Genomic DNA, 24,905 nt, shown 5'->3' with positions numbered 1-24,905 from the left:
CCTCACCATAAGCTGAGACTGCTTGGCCCAGGGGGATATGATGGCCATCGTAAGGCCTCTGACAGGCTGACAAGTAGAAGGCAGCACAGAACTCACCTGTGGACAGATCTATGGCCACTGCCAACCTGAGAACAGTTGCTCACATGGTTAGGGCTGTTAAGAAGGTGGTGAGCTCTCTGTCACTGGAGGTGTGTGGGCTGCAGAGGTCAGAGGTGTGGCCAAAGGACCCCTATGTTGGCTAGAAGCCAGGAGGGACCGTCTGAATCTGGACCCCCACCCCATGTCACCTGCTACCTTTTACTTGTCTTGGCCTCTGAGGGGCCACACTCAGGTCTCAGCTCAAAAAACCACTTCCTCCATGAGGCCACCCTGTCAACTGCAGCCCCCACTTCCACCCTCTGTCACCATGTGGATTACCTGGAGACAGAGTGTGTGTGTGTATTCGGTCCCCCCCCTACACCCCACTCCCCGACCCAGGCCTGCTCAGTTTCCACACATGCACAACAGGGCCCTGGAGGTTGGACCCACCCAACACAGGGCTGGAGAGCAGGTGAGGGCTGCTGGGCACTCGGATGCGCCCACTTGGCCCCAGGGACTCCGGGCTCCCCACCGCCAACCCAGGGGCCCCAAGCTCTGAGTTACTGGATGGTTACCCCAAGCTCCTCCTCCCCCTCTCCAATTTTCCAAACATGCCTTCCTCCACCGGAGGCTGGTTTGTGTTACTTTTATGTGGGGAAATGGCTGGATCACTACAGAACAGCGTCCAGAGTTCCCAACTATCCCTAGGACGATGGAAACCACAGAACAGAGAACACATTTTGAAAAGCGCCCCACCTCCCAACCCTGGCCTTTCTGCCAAGTGAGGGGGCTGGATGGGCTCCTAGCAGACGTCTGGGTTGGAATGCTGGTTCCACTGCCTACCAGCCATGTGGCCATGGGCAGGAATCCTTCTGCACCTCAGTGTCCTTTTCTGTAAAATGGGTGCAATTAGAGTACTGCCTGCCTGTGACTGTTGTGAGGTTTCGACCCAGGTCAAATCCTTAAGAAACTGCTGTCCCCAGTTATTCCTTAAAAGGTTCACCCAGCCCTGGGGGTTACAGGTGGGAGGGCAGACAGGCCCAGGGTGCCAGCCAGGGTTACCTACCCCTGCTTGCTGTGGGGTCTCTCCCCATGGGCGCCCACCTCTAGCCATGGGCCCTGGGTGCCGGTGGCGAGCCCCCAGGGAGGGCGGGAGAGTCCTAGAAAGGGGTCTAGACACCCAGCCCAGGCACCATGTCCCAACTGTGGCTGGGGAGTTTATCAGGGCAGGGGCTATGGATGTCTCTAATTATGGCCTGTGAAGTCAGGAATGGCTTTTCTCAAGAAAATGTTGGAGGCAACTCTGGGGCAGAGGCAAGCGGGCACTGGTGGGCCCTTGGCAGGGGCCTGCTGCCCACCCCCAACAGTGACAAAGACAATGATGACGGGGGTAACAGTGACAGAGGACTTCTACATAGTCAGCTTTACATGTAACTCCGTCCCCTCAACCACTCTACAGGCATGGCGAGGGCCAGCTCACCCCCAAGGTCACAGCATAGAGCTAGTGGCAGGCTGGCTTCAGAGCCCAAATACTTCCCATTGTGCTTATTTGACTTTTTAATGCAATACACACACACACCCCTCTCTATAAACCTGCCCCATACAACACCATGGCCCATAACCTAACCACCATCCCACTAGGTTGCTACCCCTTCTGTAGATGAACCCGGGGCCCCACAGAGCTGAATCACCGGGCCAAGGTGACTGATACAGGGAAGAGTGGGACTAGACCCCAAGTGGGTGGGTGTGTCCCCTGGCTGCCCTAAGGAAGAGCAGGCAGTGACATGCTGGGGGAGGGCTGGGATCCAGAGCCTGGGGCCCTTGGGTCTGTGTGTGCTCATGAGGAATATAAGCCTGGGCCACGTGTGGCCAGCTATGGTGACATCACAGGGCACAGCCACCCTCTTCAGAGTGGTCTGGGCTGAGCGCTGGAGGAAGTGGGAGTCTGAAAGCCTGCCTGTGGTTAAGTGTCCACGCCAGGAGCCTCGGGGCCAGACTGACTACTAGCTGTCTGCATGGGCCACAGCAAAACAGCCCTCCTGAAGTACCCATGCCTGGCATGCCCTTCTAAAATACTGATGCCCTGCATGCCTCCAGGAACTCATGGCCTCCCTCTGCTTTCAGGGTGTCTGATTTCCAGAAAGGGAGTCTAGGCCAGGGCAGGGAGAGCTAATTCCCAGCTCTCACAGCTCTCAGGCAGGGCTTCTGTGTAGGCCATGTTAACTGGGTTTATCACCCAGGACAGGGGTGGCCTTGCCCTGCTCCAAGTCCTAGCGGAGGGATGCAGACAGACCAGGGCAAGGTCTGGGGAGGAGGTGAGGGTGGAAGACCTGGAGGCCGTGTCCTCTTGAGGAAGAGCAAGGATGGCTCAGCTGGAGAACAGGAGCCTCAGGACCTGCCGCCAGCTGCAGGTCTCTGTGGGGCCGTCCTGGGGCAGAGGGGGCAGCAGGTCTGTGGGGCCAGGGGCAGGGAGAAGGCGGTCTGGGAGCCTCAAGGAGGCAGAGGTTTTGAGCAGTTCTGCTACTGGGGAAGGGGCACACCTCGGGGTGATGTGGGCACCCCAGCAGGGTGTGGGACACCAGTCTCCAGGGACTGCTGGGGCCCGGGGTGGGTCAGCACACAAACACTCTCAGCCACTGTGCCACACGGGCGCCCTGGCCCTGGCACAAGCTGAGTCCACGTGTTTATCTCTGCCACGGTCCCATTGAGGAGGCTCAGAAAGGATTCGCGGCTTGCCCAAGACTGAGGAGCTCGGAGCAGAGCCAGGGCTCAAAGGCACATCATGGTCCCAGGCCTTCTGTGAAAACTTCCCGGGCCTGGAGGTAGCCCCCAGCGCTGGCCTGGCCCCAAAGAGCAGAGTATAAGGCTAAGATGCCTGACTCCAAGGGAAGCGTGAGTGAGTAAAGGGACACAGAGCTGATATGCCCGGCAAGAAGGGGGCAGAGAGGACCTCTCCTGGGGTCTGTGCAGGCCATCCCTGCCCTCCCCCCTTGTTGTGGGGAGGCGGCGTCTCCAGAGGGGCCTAAAACCCCCCAGCCTGGACCACAGCTGACAAGAGGTTCTTGAGGAGAACAGATGCCTGGCTGGTGACCAGAGGGACTTACAGACTTTGGGGAACACCCCAAGCCCTGTCCCTCCTAGACTAAGGCCTGGCAATGCTGGGTGTCTCCCCTCTTGGCCAGGGTCAGGATGAACATGACCGAGGAGAAATGGTCCTCAGGATGGGCAGTGACAGGAGGGGGATCGTGTACAGCCTGTAGGGCCTAGTGGACATCTAGGCAGGGTGGACAGGGGCAGTGAGTTGGCACCAGTGGGCACAGACATTGGACCCTGTGCTCAGAGCCTCCAGATGCTGCCAAAGCCTAGGCTTGGGGGCTGGAGCCCTCAGGGGAACTGAAAGGTTTAGGGTGTGAGTCACGTTGAGACATACCCTAAACATGACTTTTGGCGGGTTAACTAGGAGCACGGTATCCATGAGGGAGGTGATGAGCCCTTGGAACAATCCAGAAGGCACCCCGGCAGAGCTTGGCGGGTGAAGGGGGTTGGCAGTCAGGACGGTTTCTGCTTTTACCCAGCTGCCAAGTTTGCTGTAATGAGGATATTCAGTAACCACAAAGGCACCAGATCAACCAGATGTCCACTACCCAGGCACCTCCCACCAGCGCAGTCTCAAAACCGAGACCCTGCCATCCCCAACCCCAGGCCAGCTCCTCTGACAGCAGCTGAGTCCTCCCGGCTGCTCAGGTCAACAATCTGACAGTCACTCTTGGCAACTCTTTCTCACACCCTACTGCCCATCTGTCAGCAAACCCGGCTGCTCCACCTGGGAAATAAAGGCAGCACCTGACCCCTTGGCCTGCCCCCCTGCCGCAGCCAGGTCTGCATCGCTCTCCCCTCTTCCCTGTGTCACAGCCATGGCCTCCCAGAGGGCTCTCCTGGCCTGTCTCCCCAACCCCTTCACCCTTCTCCAGGCAGCAGCTGGGATTTGACCAGGCCCCTCCTCTGCTCCGCCTCACTTGGGATTTAGAGCCCAAGTCCTCACAGTGACCCAGAAGACTGGATTTGGCTCCTTTCCTGCTACCCCTGCCCCACAGCCCCTTGGCCAGCAGCCCCAGCCCAACTGTCCTGGCTGTTACTCTACAAGCCTGGCACACTTCTACCTCAGGACCTTTGCACATACTGCTCCCACTGCCTGTTTCTTCTCCCAGACATATACCTGGCTCACACCCTCAACTCCTTCAGGTCTCTGCTCAAAGGTCACCTCAGTCTCATGAAGCTTTCCCTGACCTTCCTTCTTAAAACCCACCTCCCTCCTCACAGCCTCCCCTGCCCCTCCCCGTCCACTGCTCTCTATGGCACTCACACCACCACCATGCCTCTATGTGCGGGTATGCGACTGTTTGGTTTCCCTACTAGGATGTCAGTCCCTGCAAGCTGGGGCTCCAGAATGGTGTCTGGCACACAGAAGCTGCACACACATCAAGCTACTGCTACCAAGCCAGGGAAGCCTTTACAAAACAAAAAAAGCAGAAGACTGGAGGGCTCTGGGGGGCTGCTCTGCCTCTGCGTGGGAGTGGGGACCAGGGGCCAGGGTGGGCACCAACTCACAGCAGTCACAGCCAGCCTGCTGGGAGTGCCCTCTGAGGTGTGGATTCTGATCCTGGTTGGGGAAGTGGGGTAGACAGCCATGGATCCCAGAAGCACACCTGAAGTTAAAAATTCTATGCAGAAAATTCATACAAACATTACTCGGAATCATCCAGGAACAGGTTTTTAAAAGGAAAGCTGACCCCACACACCCTGCCTCAGGATGCCCACCCACGTGCACGCACCAATGGCTGAGGACCTGAGACCAGCCTCCGTGGCTGTGTGTGGTCTCCAAAGAGCTGACATCTTGTTTTTGTTTTTTTTGAATTAGAATTAGGTACCAGGAATGCTCATTTCAGATTTCTGGCTTTTCTTAGAAAACAAAAATCAGGAGACATTGCATTCTCTTGGGGCATCCACTGCCGAGTTGACAGGTGATTGCCCCCGAAGCTCCCAGGGACCTGGCCCGGGCCTGCCCCACTAGTGCTGAGAGCACAGGGCGGCAGCCACAGGTCCGAACCCTGACCCTGCCGCTCACTCTGTGCCTGGGTGACCATGCCTTGGACTCAGTTTCCCACTGGTAAAAGAGCCCTCAGTTTACCCAGAACTCGCAAAACTATCGTGTACAGCAGGTGCTCAGGAAATTACTGTGTGCTCAGCCTTCAAACCCAGGCCGCGCCGGGGCTTTGCCAGGGAGGCCTGAGCACTCCTTCTCCTCCTGGGCCCCCACAGGAACACAGGGTCCCCAGGCTGGAGCCTAAGGTCCGCAGGTCCCTAGGCCTGACCCAAACATAGCTAACAAGAAAAGTTATTAAAGATTTGAATCTCACTGGTTTTAATCTCTTTTGAGATTTTCTCTAGACCTGGAAAATCTTATTCACCAAACTACGGACTGGGGTAGCTGGGTCACAGGGGAACCAAGACATAGACCTAAGACAAGCCACACACAGGGAAGGCCTGCCCTCTCCCAGGGCCCTTCCTGCAGCTGCTCCCTTGCCCCCAACATTTACTGAACTTGGACGTCAAGACAGACCTCTGTTGGGCACTGTGTGTGTGGCCGCGAGCACAGGCATGGGCCCCTCCTCATGGGGACATGGGAATGCAGTTAAATGACAATGGTGGCCTGTACTGGGAACAGTAAGGGGGTAGCATCAGGCACCTGGAATGGTGAGCAGAGCACCCTGCCGAGCACTGAGGTGGAAGGCAACCCGGAAGCCCAGACCTGATGAGCAGCCATGTGGCAGTGAGGGGAGCTCCAGCTGAGGACGCCTCCTTTGCAGATGGGGCGGACAGAGGTGGGAGTCCGCAGGGTGTACACAGGCTGGACAAGGTCAGCCATAATGGAACACATCATGGGGGCACAGGTGGGACCAGAATTTTCAGAACTGTGTCAGGCTTGTTAAGGAGCCTGCATTTGATGCCAGGATCAGGGCAGAGGAGGAGCAGGGGAAGGATGGAGGGCCGGGTGGTGTGTCTCTGAGGGACGACGGGGCCTGTGCCAGGTGGTGACAGAGGGATGGAGAAGGGCCTTCCCAAGGGACAGTGACAAGCTGGAGCGGTGAGACAGCTGAGGAGGAAGGAGTCCTCAAGGTCCCGAAGCCAAGCGAGCAGGGCCAGATGTCCCTGAGAAGCAAAGAAGCTAAGAAAGGGGATGTGGCCACAGGCTGTTGGCGAGGTGCAGGTCGGGTCGGGTCGGGTCGGGCTGTGGCAGGTGTGGAGTCAAAGCTGGAAGAGATCTGAACGTTGGTATGGTGACAGAAGTGGGGGACGCGGGCAGGAGCTGCCAGAAGGCAAGGGCACAGGGCGGGGTGGGAGAGCTGAGGTTAAGCTGGAAGGAGGGCAGGCGGCCAGGGGGAAGCCCCCGCCGCGGGGTCCTCGCCTTTCTCTGAGGGCCGGGGCTCAGGGGCCAGTCTCAGGAGCCCAGGTCTGAGTCAGGCAGACCAGGGACGGTGGGGCTTCTCTCCAACCTGCACCCAGGGGCAGGGAGTGGCCCCGGCCTCCACCTGCTTGCCTCTGACGGTCCCACCCTGGGCAGCCTGACCATCGCCTGCCCAGCTGCATGGGGACAGGGCCGCTGATCCCCACTACCTCCAGAGGGCAGGGTGCCACCCAGACCCACTGTGCTGGCTGCCCACCCTGAGGCCTGCCCTGCCAAGGCCTGACCCAGCTCCACCTCAAGCCTACAGCACTACCCTCAAGGACCCACACCAGGAGCTCGGAAGTAGCTTCTACACACGTATTAAAATACAGGACTCCAAACAATGAACTTCTCAGAGCGGGAGGCTATTTTTAGAGCTTTGCTCACTGAACCGACATTCAGCATTTCCCCATTCGGTAGCTGCTGCTGGTGAGATGGGCTGGCGGCGCAGGGAGACTCGGGCAGCGGCCGGGAGCAGAGGGGTCTTCTCAGGCCGCCGGAGCACAGCAGGAAAGATGCAGTTTCTGGGGGATGCCCGAGCCAGGTGGGGGTCATGGTGGTAGTCACCAGCACTCTGCTCAGCCCCGTGAGGCCCTTGCCTGCCTGACACTGTCACGACGCGAGTGGTGGTGTGAGTCTTGCCAGAGTGCGAACCCGGGTCCCCTGACTTTCCCAGGCCTGTTTCCCACCTGCATGGTGGGGACAACGACGCTGCTACTTCAGACACCACGGTGGAGCCGGTGTCCTGGCCAGGAGCCCTGCGCACAGCTGGCGCACAGCCTCGTTACAGGCATGACCCAGGAGGGGTCTCAGCAGTGCCCTTCCTCAGACAGGCCTGCTCTGATCGGTGCGTGGCCGGGGGGAAAAACACAGAAAAGTCTTGTGTCCTGTGAAGCCGGTGCTCGTGCACACAGGCTGGCCCTCACCTCCCCCTGTCAACATGCTTTCCCAGGCCGTCCTTCCAGCCCTGGGAGGTAGTGGCTCCAGCCTCCCGGCCCAGAACTCACTCCCAGTGGTAAAGGACGTCTGTCTGTCTGTCTGCCTGGCTGCCGGGCTGGACTGTCTCACTGCCTGCTTGTGAGTCACCCCCATTAAAGCAGCCCTGAGGACCAGAGTGGGCTTTGGGGATTAGAATTCAGGGTCCTGGAGACAGGGGGGGAGGTCAGAGGTCAGCCCCAAGAACCTGCAATCAGCTTTCCCCTGTCTGTTTATGACTTTGGGGGCTCCCATCAGAAAGTGTGAGGGTCTCAGCTGTACAGAAACAGTGCCTAGGGTGTGGCTAGGGGAGGCCCTTTGTGGCATGTGGGTGCCAGTGGAGGGTGTCCATGGGGCTCAGAGCATGGGGTCGCCAGCAGAAAGGAAGGAGAAGCTATGTCTGGATCGGCAGGTTCCACCACGGTGAGCCTCCACTGCCCAGCACACGGAGCCCTTGGGTCTCTTCACAGGACCTCTCACTATCTGACTACCTTTTCTCCTTTGTTCTGATTTATATCTGCCTCCACCATGAGAAAGTCAACTCCAGAAGGCGGGGGTGTGGCCGCCAAGCTGCCTCTGTTCCTTGCTCAGCATCCCCAGCGCTGAGAATAGGGCTTGGAGTGTGCAGGTGCTTGGTTAGTATTTGCTGAATGAATGAATGAATGAATGATGCTACTAGCGACTAAGTGGCCCAAACAAACCTGCAAGTAGCATCCTTCATTCATTCCTTCGTTCAGCAGACACAGAGGTGAGAATGATGATGCCCAAGGAGCGCCCAGGACCCAAAGACACAGGGCCCCATGCCAAGCGCACCCTCCCACAGCTGCTCCTTGCTTCCTCCAGATCAGGAGCCCTGAGCACCACGCCCCTCTCTCTTTCCTCCACCACCCTTGGGTGGTGCCCCTGTCCCCCTCCCCCCTGGCATTTCACGTAGGCCACTCACTCACTCCTCGCAAGCTGATGGCAGGGCACACTCCCCTCCCACTTCAAGCCTGGGGCACTGAGGCCAGGAGGGAGACAGACTTATCTGGGCCACACAGCAGCCACACAGCACAGCCTCCACAGGGACCTGTGTCCACGCCCGTGCCTCTGCCCTACAGCTGGGCCTCGGAAACACTGGGTGGCTGAGGGAACCAGCTAGTTTCCCCCAGGTACAGACATGGGCTAAGCACCCAGAATGGGCTCCCCAGGCTTTGGGTCACAAAGGAAGAGGGCCTGCACACTTCACCCCCCGGGACACCCTGGTTCAGCTCCCTTGGGCCCCTCTGCCCCATGCCCACCTCTCACAGCCCTGGGAGGCTTGCCGGCTGGGCAGCAGCGGCAGGGCCTCAGGCAGGAAGCGGAAGCAGAAATGCACTCGGCAGGCTGGCAAACATGCGCTTTCATTTGGGCTGGAAGCCAGCTGGCAGGGGGAGCCGTGAGGCTTTGGGTGGGGGGCTGGTGCAAACACCCTGCAAGCAAGCCCAGCCAGAGCCTCTCCTGGTGAGGTGCCTCTCACAGTGGCATCCCTATCAGTCCCAGAGGGGCTCAGCCTGCTGGGCTCAGCCCACACCCTGGGTACTGGAGTGCCACACCAGGGACAGGCTTAAACCAAGAGGACAATCAGGCCCTAAAGCCAATCCCAGGATGGGCAGCCTTTCCAGAGAGAGGCTGTGAAAAAGCCCTTTATTCTCCCCAGTGTCATCTGGGTCAGGCCCAAGGCAAGGGTGAGGCCCAATTCTCCGTGACCCTGGGCCTCACCCCGGGGACAGCTGGGTGGGAGGCCGAGTGCCATCCTGCCACTGCTCATACGGACGCCACAGATGGCACTGAGCTCTCTGGGTGAGAGAGGGCCTTCATTCAAGGGGTTCACAAGGTCTCAACACAAAGCTCCAGATTGGCAGCCCCTGGACCAAACAGTATGTTTTTTAAACTGAACCGAAGCACCAACATTTAAACATTTAGAGGTTTTCTATGAAAATCCAGGCGTCTGGCTTCTCTTGGGTGGGTGGGTGGACAGTTGAGGCTCTAGCCACACTGGGCCCACATTCCCATTTGATAACAGTCAGAGCTGGGTGGCAGCCACACCCCTGGGACAACAGGCCTTCCCCGTTGCCACAGTCCTCACCCCTCCCTACTGCCACCACACCTGGCTTGTTCCTCTCTTTCATATCACCTTCCTGCCTAGTGATGCACCTGCATTTGCTTGTGATGCTTACAAAGGACCAAAATTCAACACCCAGCCCAAAGAGCAGAAGTTGATCTGCAGCTTCCAGACCAGTCATTCCCAGGGAACCTGATTTAGAACACCAAGTCCCGAGGGGCAGGGTTCAAGAACTCCCAGAGCACTGGTGGCTGGTGGGAACGCCAAGGCTATCTGCTTTGCTGCCTTTCCTGAGCGTTTGGTCTTTACAAGACCCTACCAAAGTAAGGCCCCCACAGCGATCACGATCCACAATCATATATGGTCATTGTTCCTCAGCGTCACACGGTCAAGATACAATTCAAAAAGCCAGTCCTTGCTTTTTTTTACTCCATACTATTCAAAAAGCCACAGTATTTACTCTAAAAACTGGATGTTCAGGTGACTTCCTGGGGCATGGGGCCAAGCTCCACCCACTCCCAGCGAACCCCTCTGCCAGTGTTTATACTTGCAACCATGCTCCTGCGGCTCCGGAAGAGATCAGACCAAGCTGAGCTCCAGCTTCCCCACCTGGGGCTGCGTGACCCGAGGCAGGTCATCATTCCTGCCCCACTTACCGGCTAGCAATGTGGGAATCAGGCGAGGACATGCTTTGCCAACTGCAAATCCCTGTGTAAAGTGTTGGGGCTGTGTGCTCCACACCACTGATCAGAGAAGGGCTCAATGGAGAATCTTTGCTGGGCTTGTGGTGGTAGGGAAGAGGGACACCAGGAGAGGCGATCTCCCTGCCCGGGAACCAGCACCAGCGCTTGAGTATCTGTTTGGAGCCCTAGACTTTCAAAAGCTCCTTCCCCTCCATCCTACCCTACAGTGAACCGGTTTCAAGCAACCAGGTTTACAAAACTGCTCCCCTCCCCATGATGTCATCTGCAGACAGCATCACCCTCTTCCCTCTCTGTGTGTATATATGTATTTTTATTATTAGCCACTTCCTACAGCCTGCCCTCTGCCAGGCCCTCAGCCCCAGCTAAGCCAGGGCGGTCCTTGCTGGCTTTTACTCCATAAAGATCCAGGCTTCCAAATCCCAGGCTCACTCAGGAAGATTTGTCAGACTACACACACATGCACACACACGCACACACAGCCAAAAATCTTCCTGGCTGAGCCAAATTAAATACAGAGGCCTCTAGTTATTTCCATATGCACAAAATAGACTTCAATAATAAAGCAGTTCTCTAAGGCAGGCTCCAGCAGTCAGGGCTGGGCTGGGCCCCAGGGATCGGCCTGGAGTGCCGGGCAGGAGGCACAGGCTAGGGAGGCTGGCTCTGGGACAGTGTGTGGGCACTAAGGAGAAGAAAGATGCACGCCGGGCAGGCTCCCTGCCTCCAGCCCACCATGTTAGTCAGGGCCAGGCCGGCGGCCCTCTTGGGGCACAGGACAACCATGGCCCCTGCGCTGCAGCCACATCCCAGGTGGCCTCCACCAAGCTGCCCCGAGCTCAGCCCTGCACTAGCCCACACCCGCTGCCAGAAAGCACTTTCTTGAATGCAAATTGTTCACATCTTTCGTGGCTTAAAATCTTTGTCATGGCCCAAACCTGCTCAGTGTGGCCCCAACTCCCATTCCCATGGGGCCCTGACCCTCTAAGCCGGCTGGCTGGCTGGCTGACCCCACCTCACTCTGACGCTCCAGCTACCTGGTGCTGTCGTCAGACTGGCTGCTTCGTGCCAGGTCACTCACGCTGCTCCCCTTCCTGGGACACTGGATGCCCCATGGCACGGGGAGCACAGCCCACCCAAGCCCGCGGGCCTTCTCTGATGGCGACCAGACCCCAGGAGGGGGCGTGTTTTGTGTCTGTGTCCCCAGGGCCCAGCTCAGGGATTAAAATGCATGTGTCGGATGAAGGAATGAATGAAGACAGAGGACAGACTAGCAGTTCAACAGCCCACGGCAGGTAATGGCTACGTTGCCAGGCCCAGCTCTGAGCACCACATGGAACTCACCACCTCATCCCACAACTGGTTTCCAATAGACTTTTTTTATAGTAGTTTTAGGTTTCAGGTAAAATTGAGCAGAAAGCATAGACAGTCCGCATACACCGCACCTCTGCACACCCATGGCCTCCCCCGTCAACAGCCTCCCCCGCCTGAGTGGTACCTTATTAACTGAGGAACTCACAGGGACACATCAGGGGCACCCAAGGCCCATGGTGTACCTGAGGGCTCTCAGTGCTGCATGCACTGGCCCTTTGAGGTAGATGCTGTATCATCTTCCTACTTTTAGATGGAGAAACTGAGGCACAGGGAGGGGATGCAACTTATCTAAGGCACGCAACTCAAAGAGGATGAGGAGGGGTGAGGCTGACGGAGGCACGGAGCCATGGGCCAGCTGACTACCAAGCTGCTTCCCTTGTGCTCTTGCCTCTTCAGGGAGAGCCCACACACCCTGCCTGCCCCCTGCTCTGCCAGGACCTGGGCCTGCAGCAAAGCAGCCACGAGGCTCCACAGCACGGCAGCATTTACCCAACCAACCCCATCTGCATACGGTCCCCAGAGCAGGCATAGGAAAGGGTCTGAGGGAAAATGAAGGCTCAGCATGGGGAACACTGCCCCCCCTCAACCCCCCACAACTGCCAAACTGGAACACAGCCCTGCCCTGGTGGCACCTGGCAGGCAGGAGCTGTGTGACTTTGAGCAAGTGACCTAGCCTCTCTGTGCCTTAGTTTCTCAGCCATCAAATAGGCATATTGTCCACTTCACAACCAAGTGATAATGTCCAAATGATAGCGTGCAGACAAGCCCTGGCCTGTCACTGCCCAGAGGTGCTCAGGGTAGCCGCTGTTATCACAGTATAAGACTAATACTGTTTTCCCTGCATTGCAGTCCCCCAGGGTGACCCTGTCTGATGGGGACTCACAGGCCTGGCCTACCCTGGCCTCTTGCAGACACAGGGCCTGAGGGGCTGTAAGGCAGTGAGCAGGACAGGGGGAAGGGGAATCAAGAGGCACCCTTTGCTCAGAAGTAGGCATTAGACAATCTGACCCAACCTCAGCCTCCGTACCTGCGGGGAGTGAGGAGTGAGCTGACCAGGCGTGGCCACTGCTTCAGAGCAGGACTAGGGGGGGTTTTCACCTAATTCGGCTGAGGTTCCCTCTGCACACCAAGCACTAAGTCAGGGGTGGTAAAATAAGTTACTCATAAGAATGACAGCAACTAAAATCCACTGAGCACCTGACACGTGCCAGGCTCCCAACACGGCATGGCTGGATGAGCCGGATGGTCGGCAGTAGGATGCGTGGGGAAAGGTGGCAGGAGGCTGCAGACTGATTGCAGCATTCTGAGTGGAGGTGAGGACGTGGAGGAGCACAGATTCGGGGAGGGGATGCAACAAGGAGCCAGGTCAGAAGCTGCAGGATGGAACAGAGTGCATGGCAAGAAGCGCAGAGAGCCTGGAGGGCCCTGGACAGGGCTGGGAAGGAGCTGAGTGTGGTGGGAGCCACCCCAGGAGGGCCAGGTCTCTTAGGCCAGAGATCTGAGCACATGGAGGCAGCGTGTCAGGCTGCCTGGAGGCCGAGCAAGGTAAGGGGCTCACATCTTTAGGTGGGGAGACAGATGCCATGGCCCAACTCTACCACATGGCAAGGAGCAACTGGGGGCAGCAAGCAGGGCCTGTCCTGGGGCAGAGGGGTGAAGGCAAATGCCGTGGGCCGCTGTGCCCTGATGGAAGAGGTGGAGAGCCCTTCCCCCAGGGTGGCCCTGTCTGATGGGGACTCACAGGCCTGGCCTACCCTGGCCTCTTGCAGACACAGGGCCTCCCACATAGATCTCCCCAAACACAGCAGGCACCCCTGGTTCTTCAAGGCTGGGAAATGGGCCCAGGCTCCAGGTTCCCAAGCTGGGCCTATGCAGCCAAGGACTGTCCAGGGACCCAGGCAAGCAACACAGCACCTCCATCACCAGACGTGAGGCTGGCCACATGGCAGGTGCTTCATTTAAAAATCAACAAAATGTCTGGGATTTGTTTCCAAATAATCTGGGGGCAACAAAACATGATGGCCCTTGGGGATCGTTACACCATCCTCTCTACTTCTGCACATGATCCAAATTTTCCGTAAGAAAAAGTTTAAAATAAGGCTTGGGATCTGCACTCCACATTAAGGCCTGTTACCTTCTAGGCCATTTTGCCATTTTTACTAAGTGGGAAAAGAAAACCACAATCCAAGCCCCGCACATGGAAATTACGGCTCTAAGAAAAGTCACCGGCCCAGAGGGAACCGAGATGGCGTTTGCTCAGCTGCACACCCCGCCCCCTTTGGGCAGCAGCGGAAAGAGCCGCTTCCCCAAACACTTCCTCTCCAGCCCCTCAACCCCCCACAGGGGCCCAGTCACACTCAAGGTCCTGTTCTGCACCTACACAGGGAGTATGGCAGCAGTAATAACAATAGTTGATGCCAGTTAGTAGGGACCACAGGAGCAGCTGGCATTTACTGAACACCCAGAGCCCAGCCCTGCTCGAATCCCCTTCTCTCCCCTGGTCTCCAGTGGAGAGTCTCCCAGAGACATGGGGAAATCTGGGGGACAGCTCTTACTCCCAGGTGATAGCCTGGGGCTGGCAAACATTGTTTCTGAGGTTCAAGGCCACTTGCCAGAACTTCCCAAGGCCCCCTGTCCACTCTGTAAAATGGCGATGCACTTCTGTGCCCATCCACGGGGCAGGGCTACGTGGGGGTCCTGCAGGTGCGGACCCCCCACCCCCAGCCTCCTGCCTTGCCTCAGTGTGGTTCTCAAAGCCCAGCCCCCCACTGATGTCAGGGAGGAAGAAAGGTACATAAGCTCCAAGACCAAACTCCATTATGCAGAGCCTGAATACGTCTTTTCATTTTCCCACCTCAGTTTCATTGTCTGTGAGTGGGAATAATGCCAGCCACGTCACAGGGCTCCTGGGGGCTTCAGATAAGGTAAGTCTGTGTGACATTCAAAGGCCACCTCAGTGTCAGATATTACCATTTTTACTCTACAGCCTGTTCTAGTCTCAAACCTGTCCCCACAAGGGACCCACTAAACACAGTTGCAGCTTTGCCCAGACCCAGCTGCATCCGTATTGGGCATCTGCGGTGGGCGCTGCCTCTCCCTCCACAATCCCCGCTTGGCAGGTAAGGCTGCAGCGGCTCTCAAAGGTGGCCACCTGGCCCTGGGGAGGGAGCATTTGGACTCATGCCTGGTTTCTCCAGCCCCCAAGCGCCACCTTCTCCCTGCTGTCTGGTAGCTAGACTGGGCTGGGGGTGCTGAGCAGCAGAACTAAGGACCTGAGGCCACTGACCCCAAAGCCAAGCTCTGGAGCTCTTGACCTCACAGGTGCCAGAAGCAGCCCCACGTAGGATGCCAGAGCTGCGCAAAGCTGCAGAGCTCAGCACAGGTCAGCAGCTGAGAACACCAACAACCCACCACTCTGCCATTTCAGGACCCCAGGGCTGGGCCATCAGCCTCAAAGGCCCCGCTGCTGGTGTCCCCAGGGCCTTCCCCTCACCTGTGGTGCAGGCCATTTGCCCATCCCTTCTGAAAAATCTTTACTGTAGCCAAGAGGCAAGCCACCTTGCTCAGCAATTTTTTCAATCCATGGGTAAAGTGATTTCCAAAATACTTTTTTACCTGTCCACTCTTAGTGGGCCATTTATCCTTATGTCCCCCCATGATTTATTTCGTTTATAATTGGAAGCCTATCCTTCCTTATCCCCTGCATTTATTTTGCCCATCCCTCTGACCCTGCTCCCCTATGGCAACCACTGGTCTGTTCTCTGTGCTTATGCATCTATTTCTGTTTTGTTTTGTTTTTTTGAGATTCCACATGTAAGTGAAATCATGGTATTTGTCTTTCTCTGTCTAACTTATTTCACTTAGCACAGCGCCCTCCAGGGCCATTGTATTGTTGTGAATGGCTCTTGGGCTATGTAAACCCTCAGCTGGGGACCATGGTGGGTAAGCACCACCCCAGGTCTGTGGGCTTCCACCAGGCTGCGGGCTGCCTCCCACCCGCAGCCTGGCATGGACCCTCGCCGGTCACGTCTCTCCCTCACCACCATCTCTCTGCTTTTCTCTCTCTCTCTTAACTCCACCCTTGTGCATGCCAAAAAGAGGTTATGCATTTCCATCTAGCAACTCACCTCCCCTGAACAAGGAACACGGTCTGGTTCCAGGACAGTCAAACTTGGCAGCCCAGAATCACAGCTAAAAGCCACCATCTACCAGTGGTTTACTGTGCGCTGTTTAAAGCCCTCTATATGGATTAACTCAATTAATCTTCACAACAACCCCATGAGCTCCTACTGGCACCCACCTTTTATACATGGGGAAACCAAGGCACAGATAGCCTAAGGGACAAGCCCAAGATCATAGAGAGTGTGAGCAGTGGAGTGGGGGTTCGGGCTGTGGCGGGCGGGCTGGCTCCAGAATCTGCCCCTTAACACTGGCCCAAACGTCTTTCCCCAGCAATGACCACAAGGGTCGTAAATTCATCCCTCTGCACAGATTGGAAAAGGAGGCCCAGGAAGGGGATGTGATGAGCTGAGATGACTGACACCAGGGCCTCAAGGGAGGCCGCATGCCAGGAGCTGATCAAAGCCAGCTCTGCTCAGGCCTGTCCGAGGCATCCTTTCTCTGGAGGGGACCTTTCCAAGCTTAGTAATCGTCAAGATAAATAATAATCACAATGATTATAACCAACATTTATTGAGCACTTATAATACAAATACAATAAGGTACTGTTTTAAATGTTTTACATGGACTCACACATTTAATTCTTATACCACCTCCCCTCCCAGCCAGAGGTAGAAAAGCGAACACCATTGCTTCTGTCTGCTAAATGGGGCACTGGGGATGAGGTATTCACGTGGGCAGACAGACTCAGACTGGCCTGGGCGACAGGCAATGTCAGGGAACTCGAACGAGGAGGCCACATCCTGCCTGGGGACTCTTCCAGATTTTCCAGTTTATGAACAGTCCTCTCCTCCCACGGGATCTAGTTCAGCGGCCCACATGCCTGTGTGTCCCCCAGTGACATCAGAGGTCCTGGCCTTGGGTTTCCTCTCTGTGCGGGTGCTGGCTGTTTGCCCTGGGCTCACAGAGAGTCGAGGGACAGTAGGCTTCTACCCCGAGACCCTGCTCCATGCAGGCAAGGTGCTACCCTCTAAAGGCTTCAAGTGCCTGGGGCCAGAGAGCACTGTCCCGACTCCCCCTGGACTATCTGGGGAAGCAGTTCTCCAGGTGTGTGGGGCCAGGCAAGACACCAGGGGAGCGAGGGGAGTTGGCCTCACCTGGAGGCACTGGGAACATTTTGGGAATCCTGACATGGGGGGGATATCAGACACCTGTTCTGTGGCTTGGGAAAGGTGCAAAAGGTTTCAGGTACAATGGTGACATATTTTGCTTAAGATTGGGATGGAACCAGAGGAAGCAGAGCCTGGCCATGAAGAGCCTAGACCCCGACTCCAGGCAGACCAAGTTCACATCCCAGCTCTAGAACAAACTGGCCAGGAACCCTGGGCAAGTCACATATCCTTCCCCCAAATGGGGACAGCAGAAGCCCTTACTCACAAATTGCTTTGAGAATTAAATACTTCACACTGACTTCACTGAGTGGCAACCATTGCTATTATTATTATTATATATTACCCTGACCTTTGAACAAAGAGGAAAAAACAGATGTGGTCATAGTTCCCCATCTAGACAAACAGGGAGGGGACTTATGCTATGGTTCTACCTCTGGGCCTTAAGTTCCAATTTAACTATTACCATGTTAGGAAGCCACAAACCAAGGAAATAAAATGGAAAGAATGGTCCTTTCTATGATGGAGCGGGGAAGCCATGGCTAAATACAAATACAGCATAAAGAGATATTCAAGTCAGAGCAACTTAGGACCATGCCTCAGGCTTTCAAGGACAGAGATTTCACAAAAAGCCTTGCAGGCTCCAGAAACCAGCCTTCAACCCCGGACACTAGCAACAAAGAAACTTGTGAGCAACCACTTTAACTTGGCAGTAATATCACAAAAGGGAAAAGATGGTGTTGACAGCTACAATGTGTTGAGCATATACTATGCACCAGGCAGCAGGCAAAGCTGCACATGCCCCAGAAGTATTTTTGGTCCCATTTCATGGATAAGAAAATCAAGGCTCAGATAGGGGAGGCATATCTCAGAAGTCACACAGCAGGGAGGAGGCGGAGCCAGAGGGTTGTGTGACCCCCAAAGCTTGTGTTTTGTGAGGCATGGTTTCCATTATTGGCCTTGGTTCCTCTACATCTACCCGGGCCTGGCACAGAGTTGGTGCACAGTACCTATGTGGGGAACGAACACAGGAACACAGGAAGGTACAGTGTTGGGTGTCCCTTAGGGTGCACACATCTCTCCAGAGAACAAAGCAGCCGTCTGAGCCCAGGAAAGCATGCATGCATTAATGGAAGCATTCACTTGCTGATGACTGGCTGTGCCTACCACATGGCCAGGCACCATGGGGCCAGCGCTTGGAGGGATACTTGCCCAACTAGAGGTATAGCCACAGCAGCCAGAAGAGTGGCAGCCCTGGTGGCACCATGCCATGTTTTCCACCGGAATTGCCGTCAATTTTCTCTCAGTAGCAGCTCGCGCAGTGGGAGCAGCCAGATTCTCTAAGGCCACACCAATTAATTCTTCAAGAGCCTTAATGGCCTTTAAACTCATTATGATTTGCTTTTGAGGAGAAATGATAAATCACACTCAACAGCCTCTGAGCATCTTCCCTCACCAACAAACACCCACACGCCCACAGGGGACCTGGGTCATCTCTGCAGAACTCTCCCCGGGCCTCCGGCCAGGTCCGAGCCCATCGGAGCTGCGTTGTCAACCTGCCTCAGTGCTGACTGGATGGACAGTTCACGCATCATCACAATTCGGAGGAAATTTACACAAGAGGAAGGAAGAAAATCTAACGGGTCACTGGCGATGCGAAGAGCAGAGTGCTGACTGGGAAGATCGAGGCATCTGGATGGAGATCTGGGTCTGGCCAGCCTGCAAGGGCTTTTAGACACCCACGTTCTGAGGCACCTCTGTGAAGCATTATCATGCCCTTTCAGAGGGGGAAACCGAGGCTCACAGGGGTGTGGTAACTTGCATAAACTCACAAAGCTAAGCTGGGATTTGAACAGTCTGTTTGCCTCCTTGAGCTCTTCTTTCCTGACATCCAGAACTGCCCTGGACTCACAGATGCTCATGGCAAACCATGATCCCACATTCCCCAAAGTCCAGCCAGATAACACCGGCACAGATGCACATGCGCACACGCTCAGATATACTGAGCTCCTGTAGCTCGCGGAGCCCTGTCCAGTTCCTTCCAGAAACACCTATTTGCCCAGTCATCACACTGTTTGACCATGCAGCTGTCAGGCCTGTCCATGTTTCTGAACCAAAGCTGTATAAATATTAGCACAACTAGTTCATAGTCCAACTTCCTTGAGCAAAAGCTTGAAAATCCTGGCGATGCTGGCAGGGGTCCCCCATAGGACCCTAATCAGAACATCTGGGTTCTGCTCTAGGCTCCTTGCAATATTCTGGTCCAGTCACTGGATTCCCTACCTTAATGTGCCCATTCAGAAAGAGAGCATGGGGGGAGACCCTGGCTTCTTTAAGGCTCAAACAGCAAAGCATCAAGGTGCTGTTAGCAAGAAGCCTGTGCTTGCAAGGTGGCGTGGCTGTGTCAGGAAGGGTTGTCTTGGATCTGTTACAAATTGGGGTGACTCCTGAGGTCTCTGAATCCTTGCTGGATTTAGTGAGGAGGGGATGGCCAGCTGGAAGGACTCCAGGAGGAGGGTAGGCAAGCTGGTCAGTGCAAGGGGCGCCAGGCTAAGCCTCCACAGGCCACACACTGGGCTGACTCTCTTCAGCTCTCCTTCAGGCTGCCTTCGGAACCACACACCAGGCCCTCCGGAGCAGATGTGACCCACCTGCTCTGCGCAGGGCTTCTCAATCCTCAGGACAGCTGGCCCATCCTCTGAGGCTGGGTGAGTGCTGTTCATCATCAACCCTGGCCACAGGAGGACCCATGCAGGCTTCCCTACAGCTGGAAGATTTAGACTGGATACACAGAAGGACTTCCACTGAAAAGGGGTGCAGGACCAAGAAATATGCAGAATAGGTGGCCATGGACATTCCACCTGGAAGGGTTATATTGGAGCCTTCCTAATGCAGGGGCTGAGAAACGCCTCAGTCCTCTCAGCTAGGGCTGGGGGGAGGAGGTGCAGCCAGTGGGCCCCAGGAGGACAGACTCTGAGTTTTGCTCACTACTAAGTCCCCAGTACCCAGAGTCGGGACTGTTCACAGCAGGCACTCAATAAACCACAGGGCCTTGGTGCTGACAAGACTTAATACTCAACTTCAGTTTGCATTCCTGCAACATGGGGAGGCGGGGTACCACGATGACAAGAATGCGGACACAGTACCAGCGGGGACAGCTGGATGAGGCTGCGGCACATGTGTGATAGGAATATCGTGACCCTTTTCTCGGACTGCTGCCACTGATTCCAGACAGCTGGCCCTGCAGCTGCAGCTTGCCCGGCCTCCCTTCCAGACACAAGAAGCAACGGGTCCCTGGAAACCGCATCCACACAACCCCACATGTAGCCTCAGGACCAGAGGCCTGGACCCCCAGGGTGAGGAAGGGGCAGAGGGGAACATAGGCGTCTCAGTCCAACAGGCTGCAGAATTTTTTAACTCTAAGATCAAACAGCTGCAGGTGGGCTTCCCCTCAGGAGGCCTGACACAAGCCAAGTCAGCTTGTCAACAAATCCCCTCCACCCCACAGCCCTGCTCTTCCAAGGGGCCTGCAGACAGCTCAGGGGGCAGCTGTGCTGGCGTGTGGAGCTAGGAAATCGATATTCCCAACACATACACACACTCTTCCTCTCCCCCTTTCTCCATAAATACAGGCCCTTGGATGCCCAGACAGTCGCCTACAGCACCCATAGCAGAAAAGGGTCTGTTTCTGGGACACAAGCTCATCCCCTGCCAGACTCCATCCCTGACCACACCAGGCACACATAAACACATACCCATAATCCCACCATCAGTCCCCTTACAGCCTCATGGAACAATCTCCGTGGGCTCCAGGCACCCCCACATTCCCAGGTGGCCACCTGTGCAGAGCCCCTGAACAGGTTCCTCGGCCTCGCACACGCTCACCTGGGGTCTCTCTGACAGAGCACACATATAGCCCCAGACACAGGCCCAGAGCCTCACATAAACAGGCCTGCAGGAGGCCTCCCCTGGCAGCCTCGCCCAGCCCACAACCAGACACAAACACAGGCGCCCGCTGGCTGCGCTCCCTCTCACAAACTCCCTCTCACAACTCCCGTGCACTTGCTCTCCAGCCTTGCACAGGATACCAACTCCCAGCAGTTTCTCCCACATAAACTCAATCCCACACAAGCTCCCATCCCAACAGCCACTTGTGAGCATGTGCCCACATACTTATTCCCGTCCTGACAGCATCTCTCCTTCTTAGGCACAAACCCAGGTCTGTATCTGGTTCTCACACACGCACACACACTCTAGCCAGTCACAATGCCTCCCCCTCTCAATGCAAACACAGGCACCCTTCCTGACAGTCTCACGCACTCGGGCACACCGGCTCCAGCTGCCTCTCCGGCACACACTTGCAAGCCCAGCAGTCTCTAACAAACCAGACAACAGAACACGACTCCCGGCTCTCTCACAAACCCACAACATACTGCATGCAACTGTGCAGTGGCCCGGGTGCGGCGGGCACCCCTGCCCCGCCAGCCGATCTCCAAGCAGCCCTCCTCACCGCCGTCTCGCCGGAGCGCCCGCACCCTGCGCCCCAGCCTCGCCCCACCGGGGGCCCTTACCCGCTGTCAAGCTCCAGCTCCAGCAGGGACTGGGTCCGCTCCGAGTTGCAGTGCAAGCACCACATGGCGGCCGCGGCGGGAGATGACGCGGCCGGGCACCCGGGACCCAGGCCCAGCCGAGAGCTACCGACCCCCGTCAGCGGTGGCCGGATCCCGGGAGCGACACCCGACCACTCGGACACCGGACCGCCGGGCACGCGACCACCTCAGGGCGCCTGGCCCAGTGCTCGCCGGTTCCACCGCTCCCGGCCTCAAGTCCGAGTCCCAAGCCAGCCGAGCCGGACCCTCCTCTTTCTCCTTGCTCGCCACCGCCGCCGCCACCCGCCTGGCTCAGCGCAAGGCCCGGCCAGAGGAATGTGGCCCCGGGGGGGGCGGGGCCGGAGGACGGGCTGAGCTCAGGGGGCGGGGCTACACGGAGCCGCGTGGGGAAGCGCAGGGGGCGGGGCCGCACGGAGTAGCGTGGTAACGCGCAGGAGGCGAAGCTGCGCGCGGGGGGCGGGGCATAAGGGGCGGGCTGCGCGCAGGGGGCGGGGCGATCAGCGCCGAGGCAGGACTAACGCAGGGGCGGGCTTTTCAGGATATAGCATCCCTTGTCCCAGCAAACTAGGCCCTTTTCTGGGAGGGCTCGCACTCTCTCCAACACAGAGCCCTCCAATATCCTCATCTCCCTCCCTAACGTGTAAGCACAGAAAATGCAAAACCCAAACTCTAGCCTCTGCCGACAGCACCAACCTCTGCCAGTCCTGACTTGGCCTCATCTATAAAACCGGTTTTGCTCTCCCGGATGGTGCACTTCTGGAGCTCTCAAGTTCTGCCCCAGAGAAAGGAGTGGGTCCCATTATGAGGCACAGGAAACCTTTGGGGGACTTTTTGATTAGGATCTGATGGAAGCAGCTTCTCTCTCCCTAAGCCTACCCAACTCCCTGCCCTGCCCTCAGGCAGAGGGAACTTTCAGACCCCTGCAGCAGGCTTAAAATAATGCCAATTAGCATTTAAGCACTTTTTACTGGTATTTAGTCCTCAAGACAACATTATGATGTAGGTGGTTGTTACCAGCCCCATTTTCCAGAAGAGGAAACTGCAGCTCACCCTAACTGGGTTATCCCTAAGAGGCTTTCTCTTACTCTCTCCTCTTCCAGGCTGCCCAGCCCTCCCTACTATAAGCAGTCATGGCTTGCTGGCCTCAATTTGCATATTTACTTGTTCATTATCTGTCCTTGGGCTTCCCAAAGGCAGGCACCAGCCCTTGTGGAATGCCTAAATGTAGCTGAGAGACATCAAGCAGATGCAGATACAACGAAAACCCCACCTGTCCTGGGCCACCCCAACTACAAGACCATCTTCTGGAAGTCCAGGCAGCTGGCAGATCGGTGGGAGGCAGGAAGCTGGAGGAAGCCACTAATACAGTGGCATCATGTGCCCTTCTGAATCTTTCATTTATTGGGGAGGGTGCAAAGGGCCTGGTGAGGAGTGTTATTCCCAGATGGGGAAACTGAACTGGGGTGGGGTAGGAGACAGGGAAAGAAGAGGGCTGGGCTGGCCCAGCTTGCAGCACGTGAAAGGACAGTCCAGTTTAGTGCACCAGGGTTCCCTGGCAAGAGGCTGAGCAGGAATCCAGTGCCCCTCACTGTCCATCTCCACATCCCTCCTCTTCCCCTCACATGTTTTCTCTGCTACATTAAAAACAAAGACCCAGAATGAGAGAAAATATTGGCAAATCATCTATCTGATAAGGGTCTAGTACCCATATTACATAAAGAACTTTTGCAACTCAACAATAAACAGGCCAATAACTCAATTTTAAAAATGGTCAAAGGATCTAAAAAGACATTTCTCCCGAGAAGATATACAAATGCCAACAAACACACGAAAAGATGTTCAACATCGCTAGTCATTAGGCAGGCACACTCAAAGCCACCTGAGGTAACACCTCATCCCCACTAGGATGGCTAGAATCAAGAAAATGAACAAAAACACCCACACACAAGGCTTCTGGAAGGAGACCACTGAACCACACTGCTCAGACTATGAGCACACTCTGTGTCTGTGTTGGGGAAAGTTGGAAGGCGATAGGGTTGAAATAGCCCAGTTTGGGGATATGTGTGGAAACCTCACACCCCGGCTTGAACTGCTCTCTAAAAATAGGTTGCCATAAATGGTGCCTAGCAAATCCCCCCAGCCCAGCTGCCGGAGCACTCCAGACACTGGCTCCGACAACCTCACGACCTGGATTTTCCAAAAATTCCAGGCACTCCTCCAGGCCCAGGGCTTTGCCGCCTGGCAGGATGGTCTTAGCGACATGGTTCCAGCTGGGATTTAGAAGAAGGGGGTGGAATTTCCCTGTTAGTATTTGGAATACCAGAGGATGGAGTCCCTGGAAACCAAAGGCCTCGTAATTCTCCTGCTTTATCTTCCTGCAAAGCATGCCTCTTGCTTCTGCTCAGTCAACTGCCTTGCAGCTTAATTTAGGGAGCTGTGAGGCAAGTGAAAAAGTTACAACCTGAAGAGGCAGAGAAAGCCAGTTTTTCTGCTGAAATGACTAGAATTCTGAAACGGCAGAATTCTTACATGTTCCATTTGGGTAAATTGCCTAGCCTTTTGCATGTCAGTTTCCTCAATTGTAAAGTATGGCTCATCAGTCACCTCTACCTCTACCCTGGCTAATTCATCTTGCCATTTAATTTAATTTAGCAAGCAATTATATTAGTGTTTCCTCTGTGGCTATCTTCTGATGCCTCAGTGGAGAGACCCTGCTGTGACAAGTGTCCTCCTGCAGGATGTTACGATAAGTCTGCAGGAAGGAGCCTATAACTCTGCCTTATGAGAGGATCTGAAGATGAAGGGACATTTGGACTGGGTCTTAAGGGATAAGTAGGAGCCCGTATACAGGGTTGTAGGCTGCAAGCAAGACATGAAAATGTTTAGCTTCATTGTATCATCCTGAGTTTCCATCCTGAGCTGCTTGCCTTGGCCCATTCCGCATGCCACAAGCCAATTTTGTCCTTATCCTTCTGGCTTCTGACAGCCTCCTGCCTTCCATAGCCTCTCTGCTCTCCTTCCCTAGACATGTGGCACCCACCCAAAGGCCAACCTCTGCAGTCCTTTAACCAGAGCTGTCAGGAGGAAGGCCAGCCCGTCCACACAGCTGGCCTCAAGGCCTGTGTAGTCTGATTCAAGTTCATCTTGCCAGTCCTCACCTCTCATTGTGCCCCCTCCACACATGCCACACCGCCAGCAACACTAAACTGTTTTTCGACTCCCCAAGCTCCCCACTGTGCCTGGCTGATGACTAGGAATTTGGGTTTCAGTTTTTGATGTCACTTCTCCTAGAAA

The 24,905-nt window shown here is 55.9% G+C and overlaps 1 protein-coding gene across 14 annotated transcripts in view; it reads right to left on the bottom strand.

Annotated features, from left to right (window-relative positions):
* IQSEC1 (IQ motif and Sec7 domain ArfGEF 1) overlaps nt 1–24,905 on the bottom strand; it is a 376,498-nt gene that overhangs the window by 48,118 nt on the left and 303,475 nt on the right. Inside the window, exon 1 of one of the 14 annotated variants that reach the window (XM_037023629.2) lies at nt 21,573–21,923. The exons of 12 other annotated variants lie outside the window; for them this stretch is intronic. In XM_037023629.2, coding sequence (XP_036879524.2) covers nt 21,573–21,637 — 65 coding nt within the window. In that variant the 5' untranslated portion in view covers nt 21,638–21,923. Of the gene's footprint in view, nt 1–21,572; nt 21,924–24,905 lie in introns of those variants that run through there. One more of the 14 variants, XM_017653679.3, reaches the window with a different exon arrangement.

Source organism: Manis javanica, chromosome 3, assembly GCF_040802235.1.
Source record: "Manis javanica isolate MJ-LG chromosome 3, MJ_LKY, whole genome shotgun sequence".
Classification (NCBI taxonomy): domain Eukaryota; kingdom Metazoa; phylum Chordata; class Mammalia; order Pholidota; family Manidae; genus Manis; species Manis javanica.
Note: the sequence above shows the minus strand (reverse complement) of the source record. Positions and strands in the feature narration are given on the sequence as shown.